At 46.8% G+C, this 13563-nt stretch overlaps 1 protein-coding gene across 4 annotated transcripts in view; it reads right to left on the bottom strand.

The window, feature by feature from the left end:
* Nucleotides 1-13563, bottom strand: part of UXS1 (UDP-glucuronate decarboxylase 1) — a 96788-nt gene that overhangs the window by 66245 nt on the left and 16980 nt on the right. For 2 of the 4 annotated variants that reach the window (XM_058534355.1, XM_058534357.1), the window contains exons 2-4: nt 3689-3716; nt 2322-2385; nt 1093-1136 (exon numbers count right to left, since the gene is read on the bottom strand). In XM_058534355.1, coding sequence (XP_058390338.1) covers nt 1093-1136; nt 2322-2385; nt 3689-3716 — 136 coding nt within the window. The remainder of the gene's footprint in view (nt 1-1092; nt 1137-2321; nt 2386-3688; nt 3717-13563) is intronic. The other 2 variants (XM_058534356.1, XM_058534358.1) reach the window with 1 other exon arrangement.

Genomic DNA, 13563 nt, shown 5'->3' with positions numbered 1-13563 from the left:
AAGAAGATAAGGAACTGAGAAATTCACAGGGTTTAGAAAAGGAAGATTTCAACAGACCTAGCTCTTTTCTTCTTCCGATGTTCTGATCGTGTCAGTATCATACTCAAATGGGGAAAAACAACCACATTTATGTGGACATTTATTTAGGTCATTATAGTCTGTAGAACCAAACTGACAGAGGATATAAGAGGAAGGACTTTTAACATAAGATCTGTCATTGGGCTTTAGGAAGGACTTTGGAAAAATAAATTAATTAAGATAAATAAATATTTTTTTCTGGAGCGAATCCATAGCTTTCATCAAAAATAGATCTTGGGCCGGCCCCGTGGCTTAGCGGTTAAGTACGCGCACTCCGCTACTGGCAGCCCGGGTTCGGATCCCGGGTGCGCACCAAGGCACCGCTTCTCCGGCCATGCTGAGGCCGCGTCCCACATACAGCAACTAGAAGGATGCGCAACTATGACATACAGCTATCTACTGGGGCCTTGGGGGAAAAAATGAGGAGTGTTGGCAATAGATGTTAGCTCAGAGCCGGTCTTCCTCAGCAAAAAGAGGAGGATTAGCACAGATGTTAGCTCAGGGCTGATCTTCCTCACAAAAAAAAAAAAAAAATAGTTCTTAATGACAAAAGAACAAAAAAACAAAAGATTTAAAAACACTGCATCCAGGGGCCGGACCCGTGGCATAGCAGTTAAGTGCGCATGCTCTGCTGCTGGCGGCCCGGGTTCAGATCCCGGGCGCGCACCAACATACCGCTTGTCAGGCCATGCTATGGCAGCGTCCCACATAAAGTGGAGGAGGATGGGCATGGATGTTAGCCCAGGGCCAGTCTTCCTCAGCAAAAAGAGGAGGATTGGTAGATGTTAGCTCAGAGCTGATCTTCCTTCCAAAAACAAAACAAAAAAAAAACAAAAAAAACAACACTGCATCCAAATTTTAGAGAAAAATTTACCTTCTCATGGAAAAGTTCTTGTCTTAAGAATGCCTTATATATTTCACAGTTGGGATGAACTTGATATTAGATATTGACCTTCTAAAGTCAATAGTAAGAGATAAGCGTTTTCCTAAAGTCAAAACACAAAGTACACGTACCTTTTTTCCAAATCTCTGATTTTCTCTCTTAGTGGTTCAACAATCTAAAACAAAAATAACCAAAATCAGTTTTAAAGCAAAAACACAATCTTCTACCACTTTCACCCCACTCTAATGTTCCAAATAGGCATGAAATAATGCAAAACAGATTTTAATTACTTCTACAATTCACTTTCAGTTTGAAATTAAGTTATTTTGGTATGAAATATTAACTATGAAAAGTTAATTTTTCATAATTATGAAAAAATATGAAATTAAGCATGAAATTAACCTTGTCAATCACAATTCTAGAATGCGATTTGGAACTCTTACGCCACAGATGCCTGGATCCCTGAGAAAATTAACCTTTCTTCTTTCCTACCTTACTATGAGCAATGTTAAAGGTGGTTCAGGCTCATAAAAACAGGCAGATCAACACCATTGGTTTTTTTCCCAAGAACTAAAGAATCTCCTAGGTGGTGCCCACAAAAGTTTATCACCATGTTTCTACATATTATCTCCATGTTATCAGCACCAGCACGTGAATTACAGGCTGTGAGTCAACCCACATGCATGTGTGTTGACACCATGAGCTCAGACAGAAGGACAAGAGCAATCCAAGGGCCTCCCCATAACTCTAGCATGTGGCTTCCAATCAAAATGAAGAACTCCCCATCCCCCACCACAGCCCACGTGACAACAGTCCATCTATAGCTATATTTATTTGACGAAAACATAAGCAATTATTTTAAAATAGAAGGTGTATCATGACCCAGAGGAGCTGGCTTCCAGTGAGTAGGTGTGTGACTTCCCCGTCTGTGCACACACACACTCTTTATGTTCCTTCAGTCCTAGCATCTGAGTGGGGTCCTTTCCCTCTCAGCATCTGCTCAGGTGAGCGCACGCTGGCACTTGCCTCCATCCCTGGTAAAGGTAATCAATTCCCTTTCTCTAAGTAATTCTGGAAAGGCTCATTAGAAAAGTCACGTAAAAGTTTAAATCCATTTCACTTTTAGGTTAGAATCTGTTTTAATACATCACACCCTTACAAAATGGACAAATGCTGACAGAGATGCATCCACAGTCTAATAAACAGAAAGTCTCCTCTTAAATAAGGGAATAATTTGAGAGATGGTTTCAAAATCACAGATCAGCATCAAGCTGCCACAATAAAGATACCAGCACAAGCAAAGGAACTGAAGTTGACAAACACAGAAAAAATAGAAGCAAAATATGGAAAAGAGACTAACCTCTTCAATCTTGCTTTCAATTTTTAGTTCATCATGTTCCTGGATAGACCTGTTGAGAAGAAAGCTACAAAACTGAGACCAGGTGAAAGGCTTTAGGACTTCAAGATTTATCTCTAACAAATCACAACATAAACCAAAGGCTACAGACCATCCCCTCTCCTTCCCAAGCATCGGGCGTGTGTAGCAGTTCCCTCCAGAAGCGGGTGCTCCACAGGACCACCAGACAACCGGGGAGAGGAGAGCTCCTCAGATCCATCTCACCGGCTCACTACTTAAGGGTCGTTTCTATTAAACTAAAACAATCCCACTTCCACGTTACACCCAACATGGGATTTTAAATTAGAAGCAGGAAGTGTGTCTATAGGAGTACAAGTCTGTCTGCTGAGCTTTCGGGGGATTTAATACAAAACGGAGTTTTTCCAAGTCAAAAAAACAGAGCTCCTTTAAACGGGATCTGAGCACCCCACCAAGCCACACACAGAAGCCTTTGTCAGGAGACACACACACACCCCGCTGGTAGGAATCAGGTCAACATGCCCCACCGGCCTTGCAAAACCAAGTCCATGCACAAAGCCTGCTGGGGGCACAGCGACCCTCTCCCCTGCGGCCTCGTGCAGCAGCATTAAACTTCCAAATCCAACCCAATCACCACAGTCGTGATTGTTCTTATTTTATTTTCACTACCAGGAAATACAAAGTGGAGCAAACTTTTCTTTAAACGTAAAACTGGACTAACACCACCATGTTTGTTTTTTCAATGAATGCTTATTACTTTTTTATTTCTTTTTTTTAGAATATTAACACAAGGATTTTACTTTTACAAGTGTCTCTCCTGCGCTATTAAGCAGCATAGATAATGCACACTCAGGCCGGAAGGCTCCTCGGGCCTACCCCAAGGCAGACAGGCACCTCAGCATCCACTGGCCTGCTCCCCGCGGCCGGGCGGCCACGGCTTCCCTCACACAGCTCCCCTTGCAAAAGCCTTTGGAAACCTGCACCCCTTTGTGCTTGCTCAAGCCACCCAGAGTGCCATTTACACCTTAGTGGGGTGAAGGCCAGGGTCAGTCCTCTATTGTCCACAAAAGGAGGGAAGGGACCCTGAGGTGGGCAACACAGAGGAGCCGACCATTGCTGCTTCAAGATATGTCTTTACATCTGGGCTTTACTTGGGTAAATGCTAAAATCAGCTCCATTCCTCAAGAACATTCCTAGGAGGAAAGACACACCCAGATGTGTGAACAGCAAAACGCTCAGTTTCATTTTTAAAATATTCTTCAGTTAACACATGACATCAATGGTGCATATGTAACTACTGAAATGTGTCTATAAAACCCAACCACGATATCCAAGTTATCAAAAACAATTACCTCATATTAACGAAGTTGCCCCAAACAGCTGTAAGGGAAAGAAGAAAAGTCAATATTTAAGTTCATGACATTCAAGGATTCCAACTAATACAATTTTAATTTTTAACCAATATTTAAAGTTCACTAAGAAAACTAAATTACAGCTCATGAAGACAATAAAACGCACACTTTTAAAGTATTAAGTCCTACTAATAAATAAGTGAGACACGATGCTATATAGCCCTCTAAATTTGGAACATCTCTTTTGAGGTTTGGCATTCAACTGGATGTGTGTTGATAAAGAGCATGCCCCCAACCTTTGTTTGAGGAAAAGCCAGTTACAAGAATCAAAGGACTGCGTGCCTGAAAGAGATCCCAGGGTTCAGTCCAACCTCTTCCCCTCTTCCTTTCAATCTCGATGAAACCAAAACCCAGAGAAGTTCAGTCACGGCCTAATATCGAGGCTTAACTTCAGCTGGAATCCAACCTTTCTCAGCACTATCACATCTCCCTTGTCTTACGGCTTCTTGTCTGCTGTCGGCCTCCTTGATCACAGACACCTGGACGGCGGGTTATCATGCATACAGCTGGCGTTCAATAAATGTGTATGGGGCCGGCCCCGTGGCTTAGCAGTTAAGTGCGCTCGCTCCACTGCTGGCGGCCCGGGTTCAGATCCCCGGCGCACACCGACGCACCGCTTCTCCGGCCATGCTGAGGCCGCGTCCCACATACAGCAACTAGAAGGACGTGCAGCTATGACATACAACTATCTACTGGGGCTTTGGGGGGAAAAAAAAAAATAAATAAAATTAAAATATCCGTTTAAAAAAAAAAATAAACGTGTATGAATCAGCCCAGCTGCAACAGTGAAGTTTTACCATGGATGACCGTAAAAACCTAATACTAGACCATGAGCAGCCACTTTTAAGTGACTGAACAGAGGGTTACTTCATAAAGAAACCTTTGTTGCGAATGAAGGTCCTAACGTTTTATACACATTCCTATTTGGCCCTTAGGTAGTCACTCTCCAAATGCTGAACACCTCCTAAGGGCCAGGTGCCCCTGAAGCTGGGTACCTGAGGGTTACTGTAAATATTCAATAAGAACATGATTACCAGGGCCAGCCCGGTGGTGTAGCGGTTAAGTGCGCATGCTCTGCTTCGGCAGCCTGGGGTTCACAGGTTTGGATCCTGGGCAAGCACCAACACACCACTTCCCATGTAAAGCAGAGGAAGATGGGCACGGACATTAGCCCAGGGCCAACCTTCCTCAGCAAAAAGAGGAGGACTGGCATCGGATGTTAGCTCAGAGCTGATCTTCCTCACGCACACAAAAAAAGAACACGATTACCCTTCAACCTTGTTCCCAAAACAGACACTGATGAAAAGAGGTTAATCTTGTTAATTTGCTGTTTTCCTCTTTAACCTGAGGAGTGACTCAGGGATCACAAGGATTTATGAGCTTGTTTTACAGAAGAAAAAGAATGCCTTCAAGGAAGTTGTGATCAACAGATAACCAACCCCCACCTGCTGCTGAGGCCCAGAAGTCAGATTGCCCAAGGGCTTATCCGGAGTGAAAGACATGGATTTCCCCTTTGTTGCTCTGAAGCTCCTCCTCCCACGCCACTTGGCTCTATAAACCCCCAGCTTTCTTCTCTTGTTGAGGGCGATTTGAGAGAACCCATCCTCCCGCCTTCTCATTTTGGCCAGTTCGAATAAACCTCTCTCCATCTCCAAGCACCAACCTCTCAGTGATTGGTTTACTGCACATCAGACACATGAACTTGAGATTAAGAGGTTCAGTATCACTCTCAGGTGCTTCCAGGTGCTGGGGAAAGACAGAGTGCAAATACAAACACCCTCCTGTCCCAGGGCTGGCGATTTTGTGAGCTTGGGAAGGCCCTGCGGTTAGGATCTACTCCTAGGCATCTTCTCATTGCCATCCTCTGGTACACAGTAGAGGTTTAATTAATGTTTATTGACTAGGACTCAGTCTCCAAAATTTCACCCCCAGCAAGAAATTCCCGTTAAGAAGGTATGATTCCATAAAAGCATAACCCTCTTCAAAGAGAGGAGGAAACTATGATAGAGAAGATAGCAATAAATAAATAAAATTGGCAAGTAAGCAAGAAACGGGAGAAGTTAAAATAAAGCCTTACTATATTCATTAGTCATTAAAGAAACATAAAGAAAGTTTATACCTTTGCACCAGGAGATCTTACTTTTGAGTACTAGCCTCAGGAAATAAGCATATACACAGGAAAGCTGCCTTCACGAATCACGGCCTTATTTATAACAAAAGAAAAAACGACAGAGGAATAAACCAAAATATCCTACAACTGGGGAGCTGCTATATAAATTATGATGTAGCCATTCCATGAAATCAGAAGGCCATTAAATGTGACTATGAAACTATGTTGTAGCATGATAATGCAGTTATGAGAGTTCTAGATGAAAAACATGTATGTGAGGTGTGACTCCTGCTACTAAAAAATACATATAAAAAAAGACTGCATGAAAATGCCAAAATACTGAGTTTAAATGGTGACCTAAGTAATTATTCTTCTTTGTATTCATGTGCTTAGCTTGCTGTTTAAAAAGGAGAAAAAAGATATTTAAACCCTTGCTAAACTCCTGTTCTCGGTCTCTTCCTAGACAATGTGTGAACATCTGGGTCAGTCCTCGGCTCACACACCAGGCGTTGTCGCCACCAAAACAGACCTTGAAGATCAGTGATGACCCACGAGCTGTCAAACCCCACGGGCCCTTTTCTTTACTGTGCATCTCAAATAAACACCTTGTCTCATTTTGGCTTTAGGATGATGTTGCTCCTCAAAACACCCCAGGAAGCGCCATTCTATGCTATGGAATGGTGCAGAAAGGAATTATCCATTCCTTAAGGTGCCTTCTGGGTGGTTAGTGCCTTCTGACAACCTTGTCAAATCATTCCACAGTTATTAGTTTATTCAGTTTTTTCCTTTTTAATTTCTTTTTTTTTTTGTGAGGAAGATCGGCCCTAAGCTAACATCCATGCCAATCCTCCTCTTTTTGCTGAGGAAGACTGGCCCTGGGCTAACATCGGTGCCCATCTTCCTCCACTTTATATGGGACGCCGCCACAGCATGGCCTGACAAGCGGTGCGTCAGTGCGCGCCCGGGATCCGAACCTGGGCCGCCAGCAGCGGAGCGCACACACTTAACCGCTAAGCCACGGGGCCCGTCCCCTTAACTTCGTCTGAGTCAGTTTAGAACGTCTATTTTGGAGACATTTCTCAATCCTTCTGTCATCAGTTAGACCATTTCAAACCATGTAAGGCTGCCTCCCCTCCTGGACACCTTGTTCCTCCTTAAAGACACCACAGTCCCGACTCTTCTCTCCTCTCCCACTGGCCCAGCTTAAGCATGGCTCCCGTGGGAAGTGGGTGAGGCCCTGGGATCTGCCCCAGGACATGAACCCAGAGCCACAGCTTCACCACCCCTTATAAAGGGATAATAGCAGCCATAGGTGGATAATGCCCAAATCTATTTCTGTGGCTCAGGCCTCTTCGACTGGCCCTCCGCACCTGGAACTGGACCGTCCTCCCCAACTGCCTGCTCTTTCCGGTTCACACAGAGCTTCAAGAGCCCCCTCTACTCCTCACCAGTCAGACCTCCACAGCAGCCCCTTCCACAGGACTCTCCACCCTCCCTAAACCACTGCCATCCCAACCCATCAGCCCCCACTGCAGGTGGTCTCCTGGCCAGAAGCACACTCATACCTCACCTGAGCACTCCATTCTCGAGCAAGCCTCCTCCCCCTCCCCCTCACTCCAGGCGATGCTGTAGCCTCTGTGTTGCCACACCACCCACTACACACTACTTTTTTAATTGGCGGTTTACAGGCGGGTCTCCCTGCAAGATCAGGTGTTCTCTTATTCACATTTGCAGCACCAAGCACACGAGGGCCAGGCACCAAAATTAGCTGAATGGAGGTCAAGGAAGTTTTTCACTTTCTTACATTTATCCCTTGCTTAGTACTTTTTATCTTCAGAAGTGTTAACACCAATTACTCTTTAAAATGTTTTTATGTCAAGTGTTTTGGGCTTCCTTTTAAATTCTCAAAAGCTCTGCCTGCTCTGCTTTGGAGAGTGAAAAGGACTGAGCAGCCAGCATGGACGAGACACTCCCGGCAGGTAGGGAAGGCCCTGCACCCCCGCGGACTCATTCCAGGGGGGAACACAGCGATTTCCAATGGTTACGGGGCCCTGCTCCCAGTGTTCTGTGTAGAGCAGCCTGGAATGCTACAGGGCATGGAGTTTAAAAGTTAAACATTATTTAAAATTAATGTTGCTTTTAGAATTTTGCAACCTGCTTAATTTGACCCACCTTACTCAAACAGATAGCTAGGCATTACTAATAGATGTACTCTACAAATATTGGAACTAAACTAAACTAAATTAAATCTATTACCTATAATACAAGGACTCAATATTAAGAAAAGTATGAAAAAAAAAAGATAACCAATCACCGTTACTGACAAAGGGCATAAAACCAAATTCCTTTACACAGCTTTCAAGATATTTTAATTTTTAATATAAATTTTAAAAATACTTTGTATGAAAACTGAGGCACACCAATTTTACAATTCTCATTATGTCTGTATCTAGACTTCATGCTATGCAGGGAAACCCAGTTCAAGAAAATCACAGAGAAATTTTCATTTAGGGCAAAAAATTGAGTTATTTTAAAGGGTATGATTAAAAATGACTGTCCTCTAACAAAGAAAAAATTAAAACGCTAACCTAACACTGTCATAGTCTCTACTAGTCTAACTTGGCTTTGTAAATATTAATCAGCTATTACTTGAGATAAATCCTCTTAGAACACAATTTCTCAATCTGAAGTCGGTGGCTCTCCATGGATTCACGAATGAGTTTCGGGAAGTTCAGAGGGAGAAAAATCCTTGCAAGTCCATGCAATACCGTGTGTTCATAGCTTTCAAAAATCCTCCAAATAATTCAAGACTCCAAATAAATGAAGAACCACCCATTCACAATCCATAAAAGCCTGGAATTTTAAGAGGCGCATTTGTTTTAGAATGGGGATAAATTCAGTCCCTGGATGCTAGGGCACAGACAAAGTGCAGGATAAATTCAGTCCCTGGATGCCAGGGCACAGACAAAGCGCAGATTCTTTACCAGGAATCCTCCTACCCTATTTTATGTACTGTTATCATACTGGATCAGGCAAAACCACCATTTCCATTCACACCTCTGCATTTTATTCAATGGCCACATTACGCTTTAGCATGTTCCTATCGGGCATTCTGACCACCACTTTAACGTGAAAGCACATGCACTTTTATCCTAAGTCACAGGAAGAAGCATGAAGTAACTCCCTTCCCTCTTCACGGGCACACACCTATGTAAGCAGGTATATAAGGCATGCCTGCAGGCAAGTACAAACAAGACATCCCACAAACCAGTGTGCCGGCGGCTCACCAACTCGGCTGGTGACAGGAGACAGTGCTGACCCCTGGGGAAACCCGAGTAGGATTTGCCTTGTTTTTCCCATGTTTCCTAAAATCCTCCCTGCTCATCCACCAGCCATCCATCCAGCAAAGTTGGTGCCTGCAGGTGCACAGAGAGGTAAGACCCTATGCACAACATTTCTCGCATCTGGTAGGCAACGTGTGCGTGACGTACAGGGAGGACCAAGAGAAAAGGCCCAGAGACGGAGTCCCAGAGGGGGCGAGGCCCAGCTGACAAGCAGCAGGAGGGTCCACCTGGGACCACAGGAGGAAACAGCTTGACCCCACTCGTGCAGGAGAGGGTGGAGCACTGGGCACCTGCAAGACCCTGGGGAACTTGCCCAGATCATAGACCCAGTCCTTCAGGACAGGGCAGAGGGAGAAATGGCACGCCCACAGACAGCTGTAGCAGATGCAGGGCTCTGCTCAAAAATGTGGACATTTACTTATCGAGCCTCTGCTACAGCCAAGCAACATGAGAGGTCGAGCAGCAAAGGCTCCTAATCCCTGGTGCCCTGTAGACTGAAAAGGCTCTCCAGGACCTAACAAGGACTGAGAATGGGTCGGGGCTGGAGCAGTGGACTCTGCATTCTCTAGTCTCAATGGATAAAATCCAGGTTTCCCAGGGTCTGCAAGGCACGAATGGTCTGCAATTAAGACCTCCTGAATCAGAATCTCTGTGCAGGGATTAGGCATCGTATTTTTCAAGTGTCCAGGTGACTCTGGCCGCTGGAGATGAGATCTGATGACTGTCACAGCCATGCCTCACCTGTTGTCCATCTCTCTGTTCTTATAGGCCAGGCTCAAGCCACACCTGTGCCACGTAATTTTTCCAATTTGCCAAGCCTGCTCCTGCATCAGGGCCTTTGCACTTCTCCCAAACAGCCTCTTCATCTGCCTCCCTCCCTCTGTTCATCCAGGTCTCAGCTCAAAGACTACCTTATCAAAGAGCTCTTCTGACAGTCTATCTGTAACAGCACCCCCACCGCCTCCATCCCCACTCCTCTTCCCTCCCTACCCACACTTAGCCTGCTTTCTTTTTCTTCACAGCATTTATCACCAGCTAATGTATCCACTTATCTGTGAATCTATGTTTTCTGTCTGATTCCCTCCAAGAAAATGTAAGCCCCAAGATGGCAGACGTTTTCTGTTTTGTTCACTGCTGTTATTTATGGCATTGAGGCACAGGCATATAATACGTGCTCACAGACACCTGCTGAACGAATGCACGAACGCCACCTCTCCCGATGACTGGAGTCGCTGCTCCAGGGCAGGAGCTGGCACACATTTCTGTAAAGGGACAGACAGTAAACATTCAGGCCTTGCGGGCCGTACAATCTCCAAAGCAACCACTCAGGTCCACCAGCACAGGGCAAACAGTCAGAGTGGATTCGGAAAAGCACAGCTGTGCTCCCACACAACTTTATTCAAGGACGCTGAAATCTGAACTTCGTGTTATGAAATGGCATTCTTCTTTTGACTTTTTCCCAACTATTTAAAAATAATTAAAACTTCCTTAGCTTGCGGGTGGGCTGGATTTGGCCCTGGGATCACAGTTGGTCAGTCCCTGCTCTAAGAGACACCAGAGTGAGGCGGCGATCCCAGCCCAGGGAGCTCTTGTCCTTGGAGGGAAAAGAACCCACAGCCACCATAGACCACACACACCAGAGAAGCCAAGGCTGCAGTCTCCCCAGTCCTGGGGGCCCAGGGGGAGAGCCAGGTCACGGAACTGTGCAGGGGAGCAGGGACGTCTACTGGGCTCTGACGGAGCTGCCCTTGGAGGAAAGGGGAGGAGGCAACGCCAGCAGAGGTACATGGGGACCCAAGATGAGGCTGCAGGGTCGGGATGGGCCATGAGGGCTATTTTCTTAACAAGCTCCCCAGGGGATTCTGTTAATGAACAAACACGGACACCACTGTTTTACCTTTTGTAGCATTCCAAGACAGCTGGGCTCTGGTTGGTAGGTAACAGCAATCATTCAAAGGGTGACGAAGGGCAGCCTGTGTATTAGCAGCATAGGAAGCGGGGGGGGGGGGGGTGAAGGGCAGAGGGGCAAGGGAGAAGGTGGGAAGAGTAAAGAATGCGGAGGCAGGTCTCGAGATGGGCGGTATATCTGGGTGAGGTCGGAGAGGTCAGGGCAGGGTCGTGACATGGATGAGGTCACAAGATAAGAACACCAGAGGTGGGGGCTGGCCCAGTGGCACAGCGGTTAAGTGTGCGCACCGCTGCAGCGGCCCGGGGTTCGCCAGTCCGGATCCTGGTCACACACCGACGCATCGCTTGTCAGGCCATGCTGTGGCGGCGTCCCATATAAAATGGAGGAAGATGGGCACGGATGTTAGCCCAGGGCCGATCTTCCTCAGCAAAAAGAGGAGGATTGGCATCAGATGTTAGCTCAGGGCTAATCTTCCTCACACACCCCCACACCCACACCCCCACACCCACACAAACACCAGAGGTGGAGGGCAGCTGGGTGAGGGGATAACCGTAGAGATCCGCATGTGGTCAGTTCAAGACACCCTAGAGTGACCCAGGTGAAAGATGTCTAACAGGCAAGTCGGAAGGGAGGCCCAGGCTGGGAAGGCCAGCGTCAGCCGGAGGTGCAGGTGGGGACCCCTGAGGCTAGCAGGGCGAAGGTTCATTAAAACGTGGCACTGACCTCTGCATCCAGCCCCGTGGAGGCCACAGCCCTGAGGATCTCATGATAAGGCCAAGGCACATGACCATGAGTGCAGCAATGTGATATCGCTGCCATCTACCCCAGACGGGCCTTCCGCACTCTGCTATTTCCAACCACAAGGTCATCTTACTACCTTCACTTCACAGCCCAAGACCAGAGCCAAAAGGCATATTGTGTGACTTGCTCCAGGTGACATGGCTAACGACCAGCCACAGCTGTGCCAACACTTCTAAGTGTGAGTGCCTCACTCCGAGGCCTGTGTGGCCTGTCCGGGCTCCAGAGTTACCCCCATCTCCACAGAAAAAAAGGCATCTTGATTTTTTTCCAAACTTGTCCTCTAAGCTAATCCTCTACCCTCGGATGCCCTGGGTGTGACGTGCTCAAACCAAAACTGAGTAACATTAACCTCATGAAATCCTTGTGTTTGTGGGGGGTGGGGGGTGACAAAGCCTATTAGAATGTTGAAGATGCTCTGCATTTCAGAGAGGAAAGAGCAGTTCCAACCTTCCACTTGCTCAGGTCAAGAACACTTTAGTTTAGAGAAGTATTCAAAATAGAAACCCCATACACACACACGGCACCTTGAGCTCATCTAAAAGGAGTACTATTTGCAGAGAAATTTCCAGTAACACTAAAGTATGATGCTGCTGCATGCATTCTGCTGTGACTCTGTTTACTGTTCCTCTCAAGGTTTTCTGAGCGTGTTAATTACAACAAAACGCCTCCTCTGAGCTATGACTTGGTTTGTCTGCCAAGCACTCACTGCAGAGCTGTACAGTGTCATTGGGCTTTCTACACAAACGGAGACCCTCCCTGTTGGCACTTTTAAAACCTGTCCAAAAATTCTTGGACAGGCCTCCCAACAGGAAGTGGGGTGTCTGTGTCCCTCCCTTGAAGCCGGTGGACTTGTGACTGCTCTGACCCCAGGGGAGAGCAGAAGTGACACCATGTGACTTTTGGAGCTGGTCATAAACAGCGTGTACTTCCACCTCGTTTGCTGGGACACTGGCTCGTGGAGCCCTGGGCCTGTGGAAGAAGTCTGACCACCCCGAGCTCAGACAGGTCACTCACAGGGCCTCTAATAGCCAGTCCTGGCCAAGCCATCCTCAGGGGCCAGACGTGCCCACAAGGAAGCCACCTGGAAGAGGATCCTCCAGCCTCAGCTGTGAGTCATCCAACTGAAGTCCCAGACGTCACAGAGAGCAGCTGTCCCCACTCAAACTCCTGACCCACGGAACCATAAGCACAATAAACGGTGCTGTTCTCTACCACTAAGTTTTGAAGTAGTTGGTTAAGCAGCAAAACATAACCAGAACCACAGAACAGACAGGTATGTCCCCACCCCTTTATCTCCTGATGTTCAGATGTTTCCAGGGCAGCCCTCAAATCACCCCGGATACAGAGCCAAGCGCCTCCCTACCCGATGCATTCCCTACCAAGTGCACGTGCAGCCTCCCTCCGTTACAGGCAAAGCTCTGCACAGACTCGCCACTGGGGTGCAAGTGGGGGTCAAAGCCGAAGTCCTGGGGACATCCTCCCACCGCAGCCACCCATGCCGCCTGCCCCATCTAAACAAAACACGACACACACCTGGGAAAGACGCCCCCTTGCTCACCTCCCACAAACCCCAACAATTCTAGGACTGGAAGAGCAAATATTTGACTCCCCTTGGGGAAAGTTTGAGAATGTACACTGAAATGTTTTTCCA

This window comes from Diceros bicornis, chromosome 40 (assembly GCF_020826845.1).
Source record: "Diceros bicornis minor isolate mBicDic1 chromosome 40, mDicBic1.mat.cur, whole genome shotgun sequence".
Lineage (NCBI taxonomy): Eukaryota > Metazoa > Chordata > Mammalia > Perissodactyla > Rhinocerotidae > Diceros > Diceros bicornis.
Note: the sequence above shows the minus strand (reverse complement) of the source record. Positions and strands in the feature narration are given on the sequence as shown.